At 43.7% G+C, this 22,260-nt stretch overlaps 1 protein-coding gene across 2 annotated transcripts in view; it reads right to left on the bottom strand.

Annotated features, from left to right (window-relative positions):
* LOC129810766 (collagen alpha-1(XXIV) chain-like) overlaps positions 1–22,260 on the bottom strand; it is a 234,889-nt gene that overhangs the window by 52,031 nt on the left and 160,598 nt on the right. For both annotated transcript variants that reach the window (XM_055861629.1, XM_055861630.1), the window contains exons 31-34: positions 21,877–21,921; positions 9,478–9,531; positions 3,476–3,529; positions 32–85 (exon numbers count right to left, since the gene is read on the bottom strand). In XM_055861629.1, the coding sequence (XP_055717604.1) occupies positions 32–85; positions 3,476–3,529; positions 9,478–9,531; positions 21,877–21,921 (207 nt within the window). The remainder of the gene's footprint in view (positions 1–31; positions 86–3,475; positions 3,530–9,477; positions 9,532–21,876; positions 21,922–22,260) is intronic.

Here is a 22,260-nt window from a genome sequence, read left to right as displayed (position 1 = left end):
AACCAAATCAGTAATTCTCTAGGACACTAACCTTTATCCCAGGTTCTCCAACTGGACCTGGCTCCCCCTCTCTGCCAGGAGCTCCCTGTGGAAAGAGAGAGAAGTAAAACAAAGTGTGTGTGTGTGTGTGTTTGTGTGTGCAAAAGCATGAGGGAGTGTGTGTCCAGAAGCACAGTGAAACGACAACAAAATAATGAGATCCAATCTTGATATTTAAAACTTCTTGTCAATAGGGGGGCGCTGTTTCCACTTTGGACAAAATCGTGCCCAAATTAAACTGCCTCGTACTCTATTCTAGATCGTACAATATGCATATTATTATTGGATAGAAAACACTCAAGTTTCTAAAACTGTTTGAATTATATCTGTGAGTAAAACAGAACTCATTTTGCAGCAAACTTCCAGACAGGAAGTGAAAAATCTGAAAACGATGCTCTGTTCCAGGGCCTGCCTATTGAATTGCCTTATATTTATGGATATGCATGCACTGCATACTCCTTCCACTAGATGTCAACAGGCAGTGGAAGGTGGAATGGGGTGTCTAGCTTGATCTGAGGTCGAACAAGAGCTCTTGGAATGACGTGTCCAGAATTTCCTTTCTCTACCTAGGCGCGGGAAGCACCTCCCTATTGTCTTATGATAAGCGTTCGGTATGCACGGCTAATATCTCCAGCTTTGTTTTTATTTGATACATTTTAGAAAAACATCATAAAGTAGTTTTTTTCAACAGAGTTTCATCAGTTTATTCAACGTTTAATGGGACTTTTGGAGTTTTCCGTTCTCTGCGTCGAGAGAAATTGGGAACGTCATCAACATTGGCTAGCCTTATGGAGCGAATTCGACAGGAGAGAAGGACATTCTAAAACCAAACAACGATTTATTCTGGACAAAGGACTCATTGTACAAGATTCTGATGGAAGCTCAGCAAAAGTAAGAACAATTTATGATGTTATTTCGTATTTCTGTGGAAAATGTTGAGTCCTATTATTCGCGTTTTGGCGGGCGCTGTCTCGCTATAACGTAAGCTGTTTGTTATGGTAAAGTTATTTAAAAAAATCTAACACAGCGGTTGCATTAACCTCTTGGAACTATAGGGGGTGCTGTTCCGCATTAGCATATTTGTGTCTCCAAATTAAACTGCCTCGTGCTAAATTCTTGATCGTACAATATGCATATTATTGTTATTATTGGATAGAAAACACCTTCTAGTTTCTATAGAAGTTGAAATTTTGTCTCTGAGTTGTACAGAACAATTTCTACAGCACTTTTCATGACAGGGTTCAGATTTCAATTTTTTTTACCTCTGATCTGGGGTCTGTTTTTAAGGCGACAGTGAATGCTATGAAGAAACCGACACTGCCTACGTCTTCCTCTGGGTGTCTGTACGTCATCACGCTTTCAATGGAATCGATGGGATTTTCACAGCCATTATAAAAGACCAAAATGTATAGAGACCGCCCTTTCTCGTCGTGCGCCTGAAGCGTCAAGGACATCGGACCTGCCTCGTTCCAAATCGTTTTCTAACCAGCAATATTTCTCCGGTCATGTTTTTACTCGTTCTAGGTGTTAAAAACATCATAATGTAGTTAATTTGAACCGTTTTATAGCAATTTATATCCGTTTAGTGCGATTCTGAGGAATTTATTTGTCGTGCACTCTGAAAGTTTGGACACGTTTTGGGATGTCGGTCGTTGGTGGTGGACATTTCGAAGGACAGAGGACATCTATCGACCAAAAGACGTTTATAACATAGAAAGGATACATTGCCCAAGAATCTGATGGAAGAACAGCTCAAAGTAAGCAATATTTAATATGATAAATCGTGTTTCTGTCGAAATATTTTAAACGCATATTTCGCCATTTTGTTTGGTATAGCTTCACTTGGCGAACCCTGTATTGAAAAGTAAGGATAATTTTAAAAATGTAAATCAGCGGTTGCATTAAGAACTAATTTGTCTTTCGATTCCTGTAAACCCTGTATTTTTTAGTCAAGTATATGATTAGCTATTAATTAAACTAGATCACTCTGAAAGATGGCGACCGACATTTTCAGGCTTGTTTTGCTACTATTTTCATTGTGTAACCACGGTTTTGTATGGCTAAATATGCACCTTTTCGAACAAACTGTATATGTATATTGTAAAATGATGTTACAGGAGTGTCATCGGAAGAATTCTGAGAAGGTTAGTGAAAAAATTAATATCTTTTGGCGATGTTGACTTTTATCGCTCACTTTGGCTAGAATCAATGCTGGGCTGCTATGTGCTATGTGCTATGCTAATATAACGATTTATTGTGTTTTCGCTGTAAGACACTTAGAAAATCTGAAATATTGTCTGTATTCACAGGATCTGTGTCTTTCGATTAGTGTATGCTGTGTATTTTTACGAAATGTTTGATGATTAGTAGTTAGGTAAACACGTTGCTCATTGTAATTATTCTAGTCCATTTGTGACGGTGGGTGCAATTGTAACCTATGGCAGCTACCTGAAATATGCACATTTTTCTAACAAAACCTATCCCATACCATAAATATGTTATCAGACTGTCATCTAATGAGTTTTTTTGTTGGTTAGGGGCTATAAATATCTTAGTTTAGCCGAATTGGTGATGGCTACTGGTGTTGGTGGACAAATAAAAGATGGTGGATTATGCTAATGTGTTTTTAGGTAATAGATGTACATCTTTACATATTGTGTCTTCCCTGTAAAACATTTTAAAAATCGGAAATGGTGGCTTTATTCACAAGATCTGTATCTTTCATCTGGTGTCTTGGACTTGTGATTTAATGATATTTAGATGCTACTATCTACTTGTGAAGCTATGCTAGCTATGCTAAACAGTGTGTGGGGGGTGGGGGGTGCTCCCGGATCCGGGTTTCTGAGGCAGTAGAAGTTAAGAACTAGTGTATCTTTCATTTGCTGTCCAACATGTATTTTTTAGTAAAGTTTATGATGAGTTCTTTGGTCAGATTAGGTGAGTGTCCAAAATAGCTCCGGACAATTTGGTGAATCGATGCTACATATTCACAATGTATAACCACGGTTTGCAGCTCTAAATATGCACATTTTCGAACAAAACATAAGTGTATTGTATAACCTGATGTTATAAGACTGTCATCTGATGAAGTTGTTTCTTGGTTAGTGACTAATTATATCTCTATTTGGTCGGTTTTGTGATAGCTACCTATGCGGTAGAAAAATGGTGAAAATATGCGGTTGAGTCTTTTGCTATTGTGGTTAGCTAATAGAAATACATAGTGTTTTCGCTGTAAAACATTTAAAAAATCGGAAATGATGGCTGGATTCACAAGATGTTTATCTTTCATTTGCTGTATTGGACTTGTGATTTCATGAAAATTATACTATATGATATCCCTGTCGCGTTAGGCTAGGCTATGCTAGTCAGCTTTTTTGATGAGGATGCTCCCGGATCCGGGATGGGTAGCAATGAAAGGTTAACAACAGTTATGTACCTCATGTCCTTGCTCTCCGTCAGGTCCTGCGTCCCCCGCGGGTCCTTTGGGCCCCTAGAAGAGAAAAACAGCCAATCAGAGGCCACAATGGTTACTGTGATATCATGTGATGTGGCGCATCATGGTTTGATTGTGTTCAAAGTAACAACTGATCCATAACATATACCTACCCTAACCAGAAACCGTGGACGGATGGCGGCATCCGCGCAAAACTGAAAGCGTGATCCACCGCATTTCACCGTGGAAAGAGGTCTGGGAGTATGTCTGAATATAAGCAGCGTAGCTATTCCCTCCACAAGGCAATCAAACATGCGAAACACCAGTACAGCGACAAGGTGAACAGCGACAAATTCAATGGCTCAGACACGAGACGTATGTGGCAGGAAATCACGGACTACAAAAAGAAATCCAGCCACGTCACGGACACCGATGTCACACTTACAGACAAACTAAACACCTTCTTTGCCCGCTTTGAGAATAATACAGTGCCACTGTCACGGCCCGCTAATAAGGACTGTGTCCACCAATCTCCTTCTCCGTGGCTGACGTGAGTAAAACATTTAAACCTATTAACCCTCGCAAGGCTGCTGGCCCAGATGGCATCCCTAGCCGCGTCCTCAAAGCATGTGCAGACCAGCTGGCTGGTGTGTTTACAGACATATGCAAATGCTCCCTATCCCAGTCTGTTGTCCCCACATGCTTCAAGATGGCATCCATTGTTCCTGTACCCAAGAAGGCAAAGATAACTGAACTAAATGACTACCGCCCCGTAGCATTCACTTCTGTCATCATGAAGTGCTTTGAGAGACTTGTCAATAATCATATCACCTCCACCTTACCAGCCACCATAGACCCACTTCAGTTTGCATACTGTCCCAACAGGTCCACAGACGATGCAATCGCCATCAGACTGCACACTGCCCTATCCCATCTGGACAAAATGAATACCTACGTAAGAATGCTGTTCATTGACTACCACTCAGCATTCAACACCATAGTACCCTCCAAGCTCATCATCAAGCTGGAGGCCCTGGGTCTCAACCCTGCCCTGTGCAATTGGGTCCTGGACTTTCTGATGGGCCGCCTCCAGGTGGTGAAGGTAGGAAACAACATCTCTACTTCGCTGACCCTCAACACTCAGCCCCCTCCTGTACTCCCTGTTCACCCACGACTGCGTGGCCATCCAAGCCTCCAACTCAATCATCAAGTTTGAAGACGACACAACAGTAGTGGGCTTGATTACCAACTACAGCCTACAGTGAGGAGGTGAGGGCACTCGGAGTGTGGTGTCAGGAAAACAACCTCTCACTCAATGTCAACAAAACAAAGGAGATGATCTTTGTTCAAAACTTCAGGAAACAGCAGAGGGAGTAACCCCCTATCCACATCGAAGGGACAGCAGTTATAAGGGCACAAGGCGAAACCCAAATGCAGACAGGAAGCAGATAGTTGAGCTCCGATACTTATCATAACAAAAGGGGTAGGGAAAAGGCAGGTCGGGGACAGGCGAGAGTTCATAAACCAGGTCAGAGTCCAAACAGTACCAGGCGATAGGCAGGCTCGAGGTCAGGACAGGCAAGGGTCAAAACCAGGAGGGCTAGGAAAAAACAGAGACTGGGAAAGATAGGAGCTAGGAGAAACACTGATTGACTTGGCAAAACAAGACGAACTGGCACAGAGAGATGGGGAAAACAGGTGACACCTGGAGGTGAGAGAAAATCACAAAGACAGGTGAAACAGATCAGGGCGTGACAGCAGGGCATGACAGCAGCGGAGAAGGTGGAAGGTTTTGAGTTCCTCGGCGTACACATCACAGACAAACTGAAATGGTCCACCCACACAGACAGTGTGGTGAAGAACCTCAGGAGGCTGAAGAAATTTGGCTTGTCACCCAAAACTCTGACAAACTGTTGTTGGGCTGTATCATAGAAATTTGGCATTCGACAGCCCTGCTGTCACGCCCTAATCTGTTTGACCTGTATTTGTGATTGTCTCCCACGATACGGTAACTGCACCGCCCTCAACCGCAAGGCTTTCCAGAGGGTGGTGCGGTCTGCACAACGCAACACTGGAGGCAAACTACCTGCCCTCATGACACCTACAGCACCTGATGTCACAGGAAGGACAAAAATATCATCAAGGACATCAACCTCCAGAGCCACTGCCTGCTCACACCGCTACCATCCAGAAGGCGAGGACAGTACAGGTGCATCAAATGTGGGACCGACAGACTGAAAAACAGCTTCTATCTCAAGGCCATCAGACTGCTAAACAGCAATCACTAACTCAGAGAGGCTGCTGCCTACATTGAGACCCAATCACTGGCGACTTTAATTGTCAGGCTGTGGGTAACTGGTGCATGGAATCAGGCACAGGAGAGCAGAGATGAGTGTACAAGGTAGTTTATTCCACAAACTGCACCAGTATAAAACAAATACTAAAGGTGCGTGAAAATACCGGTCACTCGCAAATAACGGGCGTAATAACAAATCCGGCAAACAATACCAGCCATAAAGATACAACCTGAACATAATAAACAAACACGCACACCAACATGGGGGAAACAGAGGGTTAAATAATGTACATATAATTCTTGGGAGGAAATCATGGAAGGAAAAGGACCATGGGCTAAAGTTGGAGTGAATCGCCGCCCATGGGAACAGCTGGAGGAAGCTCGGAGAGCGGAGGAAACCGGAGAGAGGAACCGGCGTTATGAGGGGACGCGTCTAGCACGGAAGCCCGAAAAGCCCGTGAGTACTACCCAAAAATTTCTTGGGGGGGCTAAGAGGTAGTGGGTCAAGGGCAGGTAGGAGACCTGCGCCCACTTCCCAGGCTAACCGTGGAGAGCGGAAGTACGGGCAGACACCGTGTTACGCAGTAGAGTGCACGGTGTCTCCTGTACGTGTTCATAGCCCGGTGCGGGTTATTCCACCTCCCCGCACTGGTAGGGCTAGATTGAGCGTTGAGCCTGATGTCATGAAGCCGGCCCTACATATCTGGCCACCAGTACGTCTCCTCGGGCCGGCTTACATGGCACCAGCCTTACGCATGGTGTCCCCGGGTTCGCCTACATAGCCCGGTGCGGGTTATTCCACCTCCCCGCACTGGTCGGGCGACGGGGAGCATACAACCAGGTAAGGTTGGGCAGGCTCAGTGCTCAAGGGAGCCAGTACGCCTGCACGGTCCGGTATTTCCGGCGCCACCTCCCTGCCCCAGCCCAGTACCACCAGTGCCTACACCACGCACCAGGCTTCCAGTGCGTTTCCAGAGCCCTGTTCCTCCTCCACGCACTCTCCCTATGGTGCGTGTCTCCAGCCCAGTGCCTCCAGTTCCGGCACCACGCACTAAGCCACCTGTGTGTCTCCAGAGCCCTGTACGCACTGTTCCTTCCCCCCGCACTCGCCCTGAGGTGCGTGCCCTTAGCCCGGTACCACCAGTGCCGGTACCACGCACCAGGCCTATAGTGCGCTTCGAGAGGTCAGTGTGCCCTGTCCCTGCTCCCCGCACTAGCCTGAAGGTGCGTGTCCTTAGCCCGGTGCCTCCAGTTCCGGCACCACGCACCAGGCCTACAGTGCGCCTCATCCGGCCAGAGCCATCCGTCTCCCCAGCGCCATCTGAGTCATCCGTCTACCCAGTGCCATCTGAGCCATCCGTCTCCCCAGCGCCATCTGAGCCATCCGTCTCCCCAGCGCCATCTGAGCCATCCGTCTCCCCAGCGCCATCTGAGCCATCCGTCTGCCCAGTGCCGTCTGAGCCATCCGTCTGTCCCGAGCCATTAGAGCCACCCGTCTGTCCCGAGCCGTCAGTCAGTCAGGAGCCGCTAGAGGCATTCGTCAGTCAGGATCTGCCAGAGCCGCCAACCAGACAGGATCTGCCAGAGCCGCCAAGCAGACAGGATCTGCCAGAGCTGCCAACCAGACAGGATCTGCCAGAGCCGCCAACCAGACATGATCTGCCAGAGCCGCCAACCAGACAGGATCTGCCAGAGCCGCCAACCAGACAGGATCTGCCAGAGCCGCCAACCAGACAGGATCTGCCAGAGCCGCCAACCAGACAGGATCTGCCAGAGCCGCCAACCAGACAGGATCTGAGCCGTCTGAGCGTCTAGAGCCGTCAGCCAGCCATGAGCGTCTAGAGCCGTCAGCCAGCCATGAGCGTCCAGAGCCGTCAGCCAGCCATGAGCGTCCAGAGCCGTCAGCCAACCATGAGCGTCCAGAGCCATCAGCCAGCCATGAGTGTCCAGAGTCGTCAGCCAGCCATGAGCAGCCCCTCAGCCCGGAGCTGTTATTTATCCAGAACTGCCCCTCAGTCCAGAGCTGTCTCTCTGTCCGGAGCTGCCCTTCAGTCCGGAGTTGCCCCTCTATCCTGAGCTACCTCTCTATCCTGAGCTACCTCTCTATCCTGAGCTATCCCTCTGTCCTGAGCTACCTCTTTGTCCTGAGCTACTTTGTCCCGGAGCTGTCCTTTATCTTGGTGTTGCCCCTTAAATTAGGTGGGTGGAGTAAGAGGGTGGTCATTCTGAGGGGGAGACGTAAGCTGGGATTGACTATGGTGGGGTGGGGACCTCGCCCTGAGCCTGAGCCACCACCGTGGTCAGACGCCCACCCAGACCCTCCCCTAGACTTTTGGTGGTGCGTTCGGAGTACGCACCTTGAGGGGGGGGGGGTTATGTCACGTTCCTGACCGGTTTTCTGTTATTTTGTATGTGTTTGACGGTCAGGGCGTGAGTTTGGGTGGGTAGTCTATGTTGTGTGTTTCTATGTTTGTTAAGGGTGACTTGATATGGCTCTCAATTAGAGGCAGGTGGTTTTCATTTCCTCTGATTGAGAGCCATATTAAGGTAGGTGTTTTCACACTGTTTGTTTGTGGGTGGTTGTCTCCTGTGTCAGTGTTACGCCACACGGGACTGTTTTCGGTTTTGTTTGTTTGTTCGTTTTATGTAGTCAGTTTTCCTGTTCATGCGTTCTTCGTGTTTCATGTAAGTTCGTCGTCCAGGTCTGTCTACGTCGTTTATTGTTTTGTATTTTTGTTCAAGAGTTTTTCGTCTTCGTCTGTTTGTTGTAAATAAATAATATGTCGAACTACAACGCTGCATTTTGGTCGAATCACTACTCCTCCTCTTCGTATGAAGAAGGTGTGTGTCTAGTCTAGACATATGTAGGTCTATGGTGGCCTAGATTGGTTCCCAATCAGAGGCAGCTGTTTATCGTTGTCTCTTTGCATGTCTGCACTCATTGTTGCATGTCTGCACTCATTGTTTATAGCATTCACGTTCGTTTTGTTAGTTTGTTTAGTGTTCTTCGTGTTCATTCGTCTTACATTAAAAGTATGTATTCACATCACGCTGCGCTTTGGTCTCCTCACTACGACGTTCGTGACAGCGGGGGTTAAGTGTGTTTGTGTGTGTGTATTTGTCTGTGTGTGTTTGTCTGTGTGTGTGTCTCTCCGTGTTTGTGTTTGCGTGCCTGAGTGTGTGTTTGTCAGCATCAAAGCTGGAATCATTAGTCTCAGCCACATGAAATCACACCGATCTTTACAGCTTGCGTTTTACAGAGCCCTGGAACAACTGATTCAGGGTGCGGGAGTAATACCAGAGCTGATTAAATTATTAGAAATAAAAACAGAAGAGACCAACAGACACACAAAGTCCAAAGGCCTCAGGAGGAAGAGAGGCTTAATCGTTTTAATAATACATGTTCACCTCACAGGGATAGTCTGTTTGACATTCCTATACCACATAACAATCACAGCCACAGCCACAGGGGCTGCGTTTACACAAACACAGCCAAAGTGTCATAGGTAAGACCCAGAGTGTTCCCCTATCAGGTTGTGTGGTTAGGTCGGAAAACTCCTGGCCCTCATCACGGTAAGAGAGGTCATGAGATGTATTCCTTTTAGGGAGTTTTCCTGCCCACTGTGTTGCTGCATACACTTTAGGGGTCTAGGCAGGGTTCCTGTAAAGAACTTTATGACAACTGTTTGATTGGTTGGTCGATACTCACTGGTTCACCATGGGCACCCCTCTCTCCTGTGCTGCCAGGGATCCCAGCTTGCCCCTGAGAGAGAGACAGAGGTCAAAGTTCACCAACATACTATTACAGGCTGAACTTAACCAGATACAGAGCCTACAAAAGACACTATCAATGGATCTGATTGGTCTGGAGAAACAAACATAAAAAACAGTAAGTCTGCAGAAAATAAAGTGTACATCTAATATTCCAGGAATGGAAAAATCCCCTTTGAGAAGTTGGGAAGGGACAAGCCTGTGAACTTGACGCTTCAACTTGATCCATAGCATCCTGAACACAAACACTGAGGAAGCAGTTTCTGTTACAACTGGGGAAGGAAGCTATTGAACGTGGTTTATCAAGCATATCAAATGTGTATCAAAGGTATTACATCTGATCTGAAATATTTGGTTGCTTTATTAATCTAGGATCAGTGTGATATTCTATGCACATCCATTGTCCATCATGACTAACCCAGGCTCTGTTACACAGGAGACACAACATACACAACCTTTAGCCATCTCAAAAGGTCTTTGTCCCAGCAATGTATGTCACATCATTCACATCAAGTTATGAACATACTAAAGTGCAAAGTCATGATGTCAAAGTTAGGGCTATGTCTTAAAAGGTCCAGTGCAGTCAAAATTCAGTTTCTCATGTGCTCTGTATCATATTGTACAACAGCTTCTGAAACGAACACTGTAAAAGTCAGTGTTATTTCCTGCTGGTTGAAATTACAATCTACATAGGACCTTCTAATCAGAATGTTTGGCATGGGTGGAGTTCAGCCTGCCTGTTGACATCACCAGGCATCAATTAAGTTAATAGACTGATAACAAAGTGAGTTCCAAACCTCTCTTCCAATAACAGATACTTTTCAGGTGCCCTCCCCCTCCCCGCTCAGACAACTCCCAGACAGTCCTAGCAAAATGATTGGTTGAGAAATGGAAAACTATTACAGCAAGGTACTTAATTGTTACCCAGAAATGATTTGATGTTTATATATAAAAAACAGCTGGATTGGGCCTTTAATCATCTCTGTGGTAAATCTTTCACAGGCTTAAAGGTCCCCTCATAGATTCAGAGTTTTTAATAGTCAGAGTTGCAGGTGTGATTGCAGGGTAAAGTTAAAATCTTAGGCTTCGAGCTCCAACATGCAGAACTAAGTGAAATAAAATAATGAAAATGGTGATAAAAAACAACAATAGAAATAGAACTATACACATCATAAGTGTATCAGTGCTGAATAAATACATGTCCATTGGAATGGAGGCAGAGTAAAGGCTGTTTAGGGGGTGGGGGGAATGACCATAGGAGGAGCGGCATGACCATTGAGGGGGTGTGGATACAAAAAAAACAATTATAATTAAAAAAACTAAAATATACATATTAACAACTGGAACAGTGATGAATGTTGTTGGGGTGGGGGCAGAGTAAAAGTCAGTTGGGGGGGGGGGGGGGTCCATAGGGGGAGTAGCAGGGGGGCGTAGCAGGGGGGAGGGGGGAGCAGGTAGCTGACTAGTGGTGGCTTTTCAGCAGCCTGATGGTCTGAGCATAGAAACTATTGGCCAGTCTTCCAGTTTGCCATGATACTCCTGTACGTGTACTATAAGGGACCTTTAAGTGGTCTACTATTTACAACCCCTGTTGTAATGGTAAGTATACAGCAGGACTCTCTAGCAGCGCTCTCCATCCTTGTTCCTGGAGAGCTACCCTCCTGTAGGTTCTCTCTCCAACCATGTTCCTGGAGATCTACCCTCCTGTAGGTTCTTTCTCCACCCTTGTTTGTGGAGAGCTACCCTCCTGTAGGTTCTCTCTCCAACCCTGTTGCTGGAGATCTACCCTCCTGTAGGTTCTCTCTCCACCCTTGTTCGTGGAGAACTACCCTTCTGTATGTTCTCTCTCCAACCCTGTTCCTGGAGAGCTACCCTCCTGTATGTTCTCTCTCCAACCCTGTTCCTGGAGAGCTACCCTCCTGTAGGTTCTCTCTCCATCCTTGTTCCTGGAGAGCTACCCTCCTGTAGGTTCTCTCCAACCCTGTTCCTGGAGAGCTACCCTCCTGTAGGTTCTCTCCAACCCTGTTCCTGGAGAGCTACCCTCCTGTAGGTTCTCTCCAACCCTGTTCATGGAGAGCTACCCTCCTGTAGGTTCTCTCTCCAACCATGTTCCTGGAGAGCTACCCTCCTGTAGGTTCTCTCTCCAACCCTGTTCCTGGAGAGCTACCCTCCTGTAGGTTCTCTCTCCAACCCTGTTCCTGGAGAGCTACCCTCCTGTAGGTTCTCTCTCCAACCATGTTCCTGGAGAGCTACCCTCCTGTAGGTTCTCTCTCCAACCCTGTTCCTGGAGAGCTACCCTCCTGTAGGTTCTCTCCAACCCTGTTCATGGAGAGCTACCCTGCTGTAGGTTCTCTCGAACCCTGTTCATGGAGAGCTACCCTCCTGTAGGTTTTCTCTTCAACCGCTGTTGTAATGGTAAGTGTACAGCACTACCCTAGATCACATAACACAATGACCAACTGAAATCTGTCTGTACAGCACAGAGCAAACAGATGAAAAAGGAACGGAGGAAAGATGGAGGGGACTGGTAATTCTCAGAACTCTTCTTACAAATGCCCTCAGAGAGAAAGAGAGCTGAAAACAGAAATAAATCATGAGTTCTTATAACATGAGAATACTTTTATTGAAACTGTAAATCAAAGCTCTGTGTGCACAAATGCTCCCCTAATTTGTCAGCGGGAAGTGAAAGGAACATCCAGGCTGAAAGATGGTGGCGGTTAAGAAAGCCATTATTCAATGACACTATCATAAAGTGCATGCAGTCATTTAAGGAAGATGATATGAAAGAGCAGATGACTTCAGAGCTTTACTTAGTCACTCTGTCCCTCAATGATGTATTTTTCAATACTGAACACAAGATGGCGCTGTGGCTCTAGAGGTGACTGGGGAGAATATTGAGTTCCTCTACGCTGCCTGTCAGATCTTTGTTAGCTTTAATAGTTTCCTCACGGCAGTAAACATACTGTTAGTTACTGGAGTAAACATACTGTTAGTTACTGGAGTAAACGTACTGTTAGTTACTGGAGTAAACATACTGTTAGTTACTGGAGTAAACATTCTGTTAGTTACTGGAGTAAACGTACTGTTAGTTACTGGAGTAAACATACTGTTAGTTACTGGAGTAAACATACTGTTAGTTACTGGAGTAAACATACTGTTAGTTACTAGAGTAAACATACTGTTAGTTACTAGAGTAAACATACTGTTAGTTACTAGAGTAAACATACTGTTAGTTACTGGAGTAAATGTACTGTTAGTTACTGGAGTAAACGTACTGTTAGTTACTAGAGTAAACATACTGTTAGTTACTGGAGTAAACATACTGTTAGTTACTGGAGTAAACATACTGTTAGTTACTGGAGTAAACGTACTGTTAGTTACTGGAGAAAAATACTGTTAGTTACTAGAGTAAACATACTGTTAGTTACTAGAGTAAACATACTGTTAGTTACTAGAGTAAACATACTGTTAGTTACTAGAGTAAACATACTGTTAGTTACTGGAGTAAACGTAATGTTAGTTACTGGAGTAAACGTACTGTTAGTTACTGGAGTAAACGTACTGTTAGTTACTGGAGTAAACATACGGTTAGTTACTGGAGTAAACGTACTGTTAGTTACTGGAGTAAACATACTGTTAGTTACTGGAGTAAACGTACTGTTAGTTACTGGAGTAAACATACTGTTAGTTACTGGAGTAAACATACTGTTAGTTACTGGAGTAAACATACTGTTAGTTACTGGAGTAAACGTACTGTTAGTTACTGGAGTAAACGTACTGTTAGTTACTAGAGTAAACATACTGTTAGTTACTGGAGTAAACGTACTGTTAGTTACTGGAGTAAACGTACTGTTAGTTACTAGAGTAAACATACTGTTAGTTACTGGAGTAAACATACTGTTAGTTACTGGAGTAAACGTACTGTTAGTTACTGGAGTAAACATACTGTTAGTTACCGGAGTAAACATACTGTTAGTTACTGGAGTAAACATACTGTTAGTTACTGGAGTAAACGTACTGTTAGTTACTGGAGTAAACGTACTGTTAGTTACTGGAGTAAACGTACTGTTAGTTACTGGAGTAAACGTACTGTTAGTTACTGGAGTAAAAATACTGTTAGTTACTGGAGTAAACATACGGTTAGTTACTGGAGTAAACATACTGTTAGTTACTAGAGTAAACATACTGTTAGTTACTGGAGTAAACGTACTGTTAGTTACTGGAGTAAACATACTGTTAGTTACTGGAATAAACATACTGTTAGTTACTGGAGTAAACGTACTGTTAGTTACTGGAGTAAACGTACTGTTAGTTACTGGAGTAAACGTACTGTTAGTTACTGGAGTAAGCATACTGTTAGTTACTGGAGTAAACCCCACTCTAAAAGCCCACTCTGCAGCACCCAACTCTAAAAGCCCACTCTTCTATAGATCAATGTACAGTAGAGATGTCTGATGGGGATTTTATGGTCTCACCATGTTATACAAGTTGGGAGTTCCAGCTGTATTATTGTGTGTTTTACTGCTCATGAAAAATTACCTGTTATAAACCGGATGGTTCGATCCCTGAATGATCCCCCTGATCTGTTTGAACATAGACCTTGCTCTATGCAAATGACAAATGATGGCATTTAGATGCTGAGCAGGACAGGTCGCTGCTAGTATGTGTGTGTTTGTGTGTCTGTGGGGGGGGGCATGCGGCACATCAGTTAATAACACCTAGAAACAAAGTTTGTCATGTGTTACGCCAAGTCTGACTTAACAGAGCTGAAATAGGTCATTTATCAAACCAAACAAGCAAGCCAAGCATCTGTGAATGGATCCAAGAGTCATTGAGCATGCATCAGGCTCTACCAGGCAATCTCTAGTTAGGGATCATCATGTCTGGCTAGCTACAGATACACAGAGATGCAGAGAGAAATGTTTGTACTGGGCTAACAGCAGCCAACACTATGAATTGTGTGCAGCTCACTTGATAATAATAAGCACTTTTGTCTGTATGTTTCTTTAATCACATTTCCCGTCAGTAGGGAATCATTTTATCCTTCAGTGGTTATATCACAACACTGCAATCCATCATTAACTAAGTAGAAAAGCAGATATTTTCCCCTGTAGTGAAGACTGTTACAACATTGAAAACATCCCAGTCTCAGTTTAACGCCGCCAGGAACACAAGGGGATAGAAGCACACACCAGCCACAAGGTCATGGTACTATGGAACAGGCCATTGACATCACTAGACCCGGGCTTTCGTGGATATAGCCCCGAATGATTTTGTCCCAGCCCTGAGTCTTTTGCCCTGCTGGGATGGTGTAAAATAAGCTAGTCTCCACTGCAATGAATACTCCAAACATGGGCCCTGGCCTGCCTTTTCAGTGCTGCCTAAAACCAGCATTTCTGTGTACGGTGGCACTTTAGGAGGTGGAGTCAAAGGGATTCACCAAAGACATTTTTAATTCGTCCCCAAAAATGATATTCCGCCGTATGCGGGCGACTGTTCAGTCTCTGAGGGAGAGAACACAAAGATGAAAAGGAGAATCTGTCACGACTTCCACCGAAGGTGGCTCCTCTTCCTGTTCGGGTGGCGCTCGGTGGTCGTCGTCGCCGGTCTACTAGCTGCCACCGATCCCTTTTCCCTTTTCTGTTGGTTTTGTCTTGATTGTTTTCACCTGTGTTTTGTCTGTCGTTAATTCAGGGCTATTTAAGCCTTCAGGGCCCGCCTGCTTTTGTGCGGGCTTGTTTATTTTTATGTCAGTGGATGTTCGTGTTTTATTCCTATACGGTTTGTTTTCGGTCCTGTCTTTGTGGTCATTTGTGCCTGTGGTTTTTGGCTTGACTCATATTTGGAATAAACATTCTCATTTGGAACTTTGCTCTCTGCGCTTGACTCCACACCCACCACTCCTAGCTAACGTGACAGAATCGAGGTAAACTTTGTTAGCTTGCTATTACTATAGCACATTTTGTTAGCCCATGATGTTATTCAGAGTTATTGACCTCACAGTAAGCCAGATTTGAGTACATTTCAACATATTGACTCAAAAGCTGCACTGACAGATAATGTTAAGCTAACTAACTGACTAACGTAAGGGACTACTCAGTCTAGCTAACAGATTTCATGAGCAGGTTTTTGACAGTACAGTTACTGATTAACTATCTGGACACTGAATGAAACTGCTGGAGCTCTGTTCACCACCCGACAAAGTATCACTAACTAACCAATTACTGTCTAATCAAGTATTGTCCAAATATGCAAAAAATTGCAAATAAAGATAGCTAGCTAACTTAAGGCTAACATGACGTTAGCTACTTTTGGTAACGTCAGCTCAATTAGCTACAGTTGAAGTCGGAAGTTTACAAACACCTTAGCCAAATACATTTAAACTCAGTTTTTCACAATTCCTGACATTTAATTCTAATAAAATTCCCTGTCTTAGGTCAGTTAGGATCACCACTTTATTTTAAGATTGTGAAATAATAATAGTAGAGAATGATTTATTTCAGATTTTATTTCATTCATCACATTCCCGGTGGGTCAGAAGTTTACATACACTCAATTAGTATTTGGTAGCATTGCCTTTCAATTGTTTAACTCGGGTCAAGCATTTCGTGTACCCTTCCACAAGCGTCCCACAATAAGTTGGGTGAATTTTGGCCCATTCCTCCTGACAGAGCTGGTGTAACTGAGTCAGGTTTGTAGGCCTCCTTGCTCGCACACGCTTTTTCAGTTCTGCCCACACATTTTCTATGGGATTGAGGTCAGGGCTTTGTGATGGCCACTCCAATACCTTGACTTTGTTGTCCTTAAGCCATTTTGCCACAACTTTGGAAGTATTCTTGGGGTCATTGTCCATTTGGAAGATCCAATTGCAACCAAGCTTTAACTTCCTGACTGATGCCTTGAGATGTTGCTTCAATATATCCACATCATTTCCTCCCTCATGAAGCCATCTATTTTGTGAAGTGCACCAGTCCCTCCTGCAGCAAAGCACCCCCACAACATGATGCTGCCACCCCCGTGCTTCACGGTGGGGATGGTATTCTTCTACTTGCAAGCCTTCCCCTTTTTCCTCCAAACATAACGATGGTCATTATGGCCAAACAGTTCTATTTCGGTTTCATCAGACCAGAGGACATTTCTCCAAAAAGTACGATCTTTGTCCCCATGTGCAGTTGCAAACCTTAGTCTGGCTTTTTTATGGTGGTTTTGGAGTAGTGGCTTCTTCCGTGATGAGTGGCCTTTCAGGTTATGTCGATATAGGACTCGTTTTTACTGTGGATATAGATACTTTTGTACCTGTTTCCTCCAGCATCTTCACAAGGTCCTTTGCTGTTGTTCTGGGATTGATTTGCACTTTTCGCACCAAAGTATGTTCATCTCTAGGAGACAGAACGCGTCTCCTTCCTGAGCGGTATGGCGGCTACGTGGTCCCATGGTGTTTATACTTGCGTACTATTCTTAGTACAGATGAACAAGGTACCTTCAGGCATTTGGAAATTGCTCCCAAGGATGAACCAGACTTGTGGAGGTCTACAATTTTTTTCTGAGGTCTTGGCTGATTTTTTTATTTTCTCATAAAGTCAAGCAAAGAGGGACTGAGTTTGAAGGTAGGCCTTGAAATACATCCACATGTACACCTCCAATTGACTCAAATGATGTCAATTGGCCTACCAGAAGCTTCTAAAGCCATGACATAATTTTCTGGAATTTTCCAAGCTGTTTAAAGGCACAGTCAACTTTGTGTATGTAAACTTCTGACCCACTGGAATTGTGATACAGTGAATTATAAGTGAAATAATCTGTCTGTAAACAATTGTTGGAAAAAATGCACAAAGTAGATGTCCTAACCAACTTGCCAAAACTATAGTTTGTTAACAAGAAATTTGTGGAGTGGTTGAAAAACGAGTTTTAATGACTCCAACCTAAGCGTATGTAAACTTCCGACTTCAACTGTAGCTATCTGTTGAAAAACAAAGCTGGACAGCTGAGTAATTTGTTTCCAATTTATAGAAGATGAACATACGGAATTGAAGATGCAGCTCAGTAAACACAGAGACGGTTGTTGTTGCAGGAGTAAGTGAATACGTTGTGAGTGTGTGTGTTTACAATATAATTATTTAGCATCTAGCTACATAGATGGGTTGGCTGACAATGTCACGAACAACGATGTGCACGCTTCCATAGGGCATAAGTCAGTCTGTTGTGATTCTGGATGGCCAGATTGCTAGCAAGAATGACACTGCCATGTGGGGAATAATTTGTGGCCTATTTCAGCATGTTTCATCAAGTTATTGATACCATGTCTTGTTTTGAGGTGTTTTGACTGATTTCATGACAATGCAAATACGGCAAACATTCTCTGGCTAGCTAACCAATAACTATAACAATGTTTCTGAAACAACACGTGGTCATTGTGCAAATGTATTTGTTTTCAATAAACATTGGAGACTAAATAAAGCTTACATGTTAACAATTTAAGCCAACCTCATCTGTTTTGCCCCATGGCTGCACGCATTTCGATGTTGTTGCTAAAGCAACAGAGAGAACACAGCTATTGTGGTTTGTGAAGGGTAAGACATTTGAATGTTAATCAGGTTTAACATTGAGTGAAAAAATTCAGGTACACGTTATTTGCCTGTTGTTCATGTTGTGTGTGTGTGCATATATTGCTTCTCTGTACGTTTGTCTGATCAGGATTCTCCATATTGCTACGGCACTGATACTATGCCATCTCTGTAATAATATAGGAGATCCAGGGAAGCAGAACTTCAGACAGCAAGGAAGAGAGGTTACCAGACAGGACAGAGAGAGAACATAGAGAGAGTTTACCAGACAGGACAGAGAGAGAACATAGAGAAAGGTTACCAGACAGGACAGAGAGAGAACATAGAGAAAGGTTACCAGACAGGACAGAGAGAGAACATAGAGAAAGGTTACCAGACAGGACAGAGAGAGAACATAGAGAGTTTACCAGACAGGACAGAGAGAGAACATAGAGAAAGGTTACCAGACAGGACAGAGAGAGAACATAGAGAGAGTTTACCAGACAGGACAGAGAGAGAACATATAGAAAGGTTACCAGACAGGACAGAGAGAGAACATAGAGAGAGTTTACCAGGCAGGACAGAGAGAGAACATAGAGAAAGGTTACCAGGCAGGACAGAGAGAGAACATCAAGAAAGGTTACCAGACAGGACAGAGAGAGAACATAGAGAGAGTTTACCAGACAGGACAGAGAGAGAACATAGAGAGAGTTTACCAGACAGGACAGAGAGAGAACATAGAGAAAGGTTACCAGACAGGACAGAGAGAGAACATAGAGAAAGGTTACCAGACAGGACAGAGAGAGAACATAGAGAAAGGTTACCAGACAGGACAGAGAGAGAACATAGAGAAAGGTTACCAGACAGGACAGAGAGAGAACATAGAGAAAGGTTACCAGACAGGACAGAGAGATAATTTAGAGAAAGGTTACCAGACAGGACAGAGAGAGAATATAGAGAAAGGTTACCAGACAGGACAGAGAGAGAACATAGAGAAAGGTTACCAGACAGGACAGAGAGAGAACATAGAGAAAGGTTACCAGATAGGACAGAGAGAGAACATAGAGAAAGGTTACCAGACAGGACAGAGAGAGAACATAGAGAAAGGTTACCAGACAGGACAGAGAGAGAACATAGAGAGAGGTTACCAGACAGGACAGAGAGAGAGAACATAGAGAGAGGTTACCAGACAGGACAGAGAGAGAACATAGAGAGAGGTTACCAGACAGGACAGAGAGAGAACATAGAGAAAGGTTACCAGACAGGACAGAGAGAGAACATAGAGAAAGTTTACCAGACAGGACAGAGAGAGAACATAGGGAAAGGTTACCAGACAGGACAGAGAGAGAACATAGAGAAAGGTTACTAGACAGGACAGAGAGAGAACATAGAGAAAGGTTACCAGACAGGACAGAGAGAGAACATAGAGAAAGGTTACCAAACAGGACAGAGAGAGAACATAGAGAAAGGTTACCAGACAGGACAGAGAGAGAACATAGAGAAAGGTTACCAGACAGGACAGAGAGAGAATATAGAGAAAGGTTACCAGACAGGACAGAGAGAGAACATAGAGAAAGGTTACCAGACAGGACAGAGAGAGAACATAGAGAAGGGTTACCAGACAGGACAGAGAGAGAACATAGAGAAAGGTTACCAGACAGGACAGAGAGAGAACATAGAGAAAGGTTACCAGACAGGACAGAGAGAGAACATAGAGAAAGGTTACCAGACAGGACAGAGAGAGAACATAGAGAAAGGTTACCAGACAGGACAGAGAGAGAACATAGAGAAAGGTTACCAGACAGGACAGAGAGAGAACATAGAGAAAGGTTACCAGACAGGACAGAGAGAGAACATAGAGAAAGGTTACTAGACAGGACAGAGAGAGAACATAGAGAAAGGTTACCAGACAGGACAGAGAGAGAACATGGAGAGGGGGGGGGCCCACACAAGACAAACATGGCATATTCCTCTCAAGCCAGAGAAGGTAGTCCTTGCTAAACATTATCTCTCAAAAAAGAAAGATGCCACTTTTGACATGTCCTGTGTGTATAAATCGTTAGACCCTGATATGTTCCCATCACTGAAGACACTCATACAGGCCGCGCTGACCATCCCAGTTAGCATTTGTGATACATCTTTCAGTGCATTAATTAAGACATCTACATACCTGGCTTAGGAGCCCAATGACCCAAGATAGAATGCATCATGACAATTGACAAAGATATACATACTAACACGCTTGGGAAAGAGTGAAGTCATAGACAGGTTTGCACCTACAGTTTAATTTTGTATAATTTCTAATCTTTATGGATGGACTAACATCCTAGTACTGAGTAATATAACTCACAAACAGTGAATCTTTATTTGGAGAAAGGATTGTATGCTGGTACATGTGCGTATAATTGTGAAGTGTTGTTACTACAGGGCTGTTGGAGGGGGTGTATTTGTTTTTGTGTAATTAATTAGAAATATTGTCCTGTAGCTAATTGACCTTGGAATCTGTGATTTATTACCACAAATATTATAAAATCATGATTTTCAAACGTGTTTGGTGCCTGCGTTTTTACACATTATCTGCAAAAGTTGTGTCATTTATGCAGTTCCAACATAATCCAAAGGATGGCAGCCTAGAATCCCAATCCTGCTATATTGCACGTAACTAGAATTAGTGCGTAGCATGACTAGCTCACATTAGTTAGCAGTAACCATCATCAACAGTGACCATCATCAACATGAGGCTTTTTTTGTTGCCAATCAAATATTGGACATGGTTTCTGAAAACAATTTTTCTTCATGGAAAATTACGATATAGTTATGCACTTCATTTGTACATGCTAATAGATTTAAAAAATATATTATTTACACCATATTCCATGGGTTTACTGACCACAATCCATTGAATTAATATTAATACGTGTGAATTATTTGGCATCAGGAGGGAACAGCGCATGGAAGAAAGCAGTGAGATATGCAACAAAGCGTTATGTTTCTGCAAAATGTTCACTGCTAGCTTGTGAGGAGCTTCATTTCAGTACTCTACTAAATGTAGGTAAAACTAAGTATATGTTGTTCTCTAGAGCACATAAAAATAACTCTGATGATTTAAGATATGTGCCTGCACACACACACACACACACACACACACACACACACACACACACACACACACACACACACACACACACACACACACACACACACACACACACACACACACACACACACACACACACACACACACACACACCCATCACAGACACACACACACTCCATATCAATCTAGGTTACTTTAATGGATGAAATTAGTATTAAAAGTCCCACCCCTATAAAGAATTTCGACCACAGTTTTCTACCTGTTATATAGGCCCCCATTACAATTATTTCCACCACAGATTTCTACCTGTAAAATAATCCTTTCCCTATAAATGATTCCACCACAGATTTCTACCTGTAAAATAATCCTTTCCCTATAAATGATTTCCACCACAGATTTCTACCTGTAATACAGTCCCAGCCCTATAAAGAACTCCCACCACTGCTTTCTACCTGAAATATATGCCCCAATTAAAATCATTTCCACCACAGCTTTCTACCTGTAAAATAATCCTGGCTCTATAAAGAATTTCCACCACTTCTTTCTACCTGTAATATAGGCCCCGATTAAAGGTGGTGTATAAAATACATATTCTCATGTAGCTCTGGTGTTGGTCTCTTTACCTCATGTCAACTAAACCTGTCTATCAAACATGCCAAAGTAATGGAGATAGGTGAATGTAATGTAAGGTACTCACAGGCTTCCCTGGTAGGCCTCTCTCCCCTGGACCGCCAGCTTTACCCTGCAAGAGGAAAGGCATGGAATAGATGGTTGAGTCCTGACAATTCAGGGGTGGGAAACTCCAGTCCTCCGGGGCCTGATTGGTTTCACAATGTTTCTCCAGCCCTAGCAAACACAGCTGATAAATCAAATTGCATTCTAAACTAAAGATCATGATTAGTTGATTATTGGAGTCAGGTGTGTTAGCTGGGGTTGGGGCAAAACAAAAATATAAACGCAACATGCAACAATTTCAAATATTTTACTGAGTTACAGGTCATATGAAGAAATCAGTCATTGAAATAAATTCATTAGGCATGGGCGTGGATCAGAAAACCAGTCAATATCTGGTGTGATGCAG

The sequence above is a fragment of the Salvelinus fontinalis genome, chromosome 14, assembly GCF_029448725.1.
Source record: "Salvelinus fontinalis isolate EN_2023a chromosome 14, ASM2944872v1, whole genome shotgun sequence".
Lineage (NCBI taxonomy): Eukaryota > Metazoa > Chordata > Actinopteri > Salmoniformes > Salmonidae > Salvelinus > Salvelinus fontinalis.
This window is presented reverse-complemented; position numbering and strand designations above follow the sequence as displayed.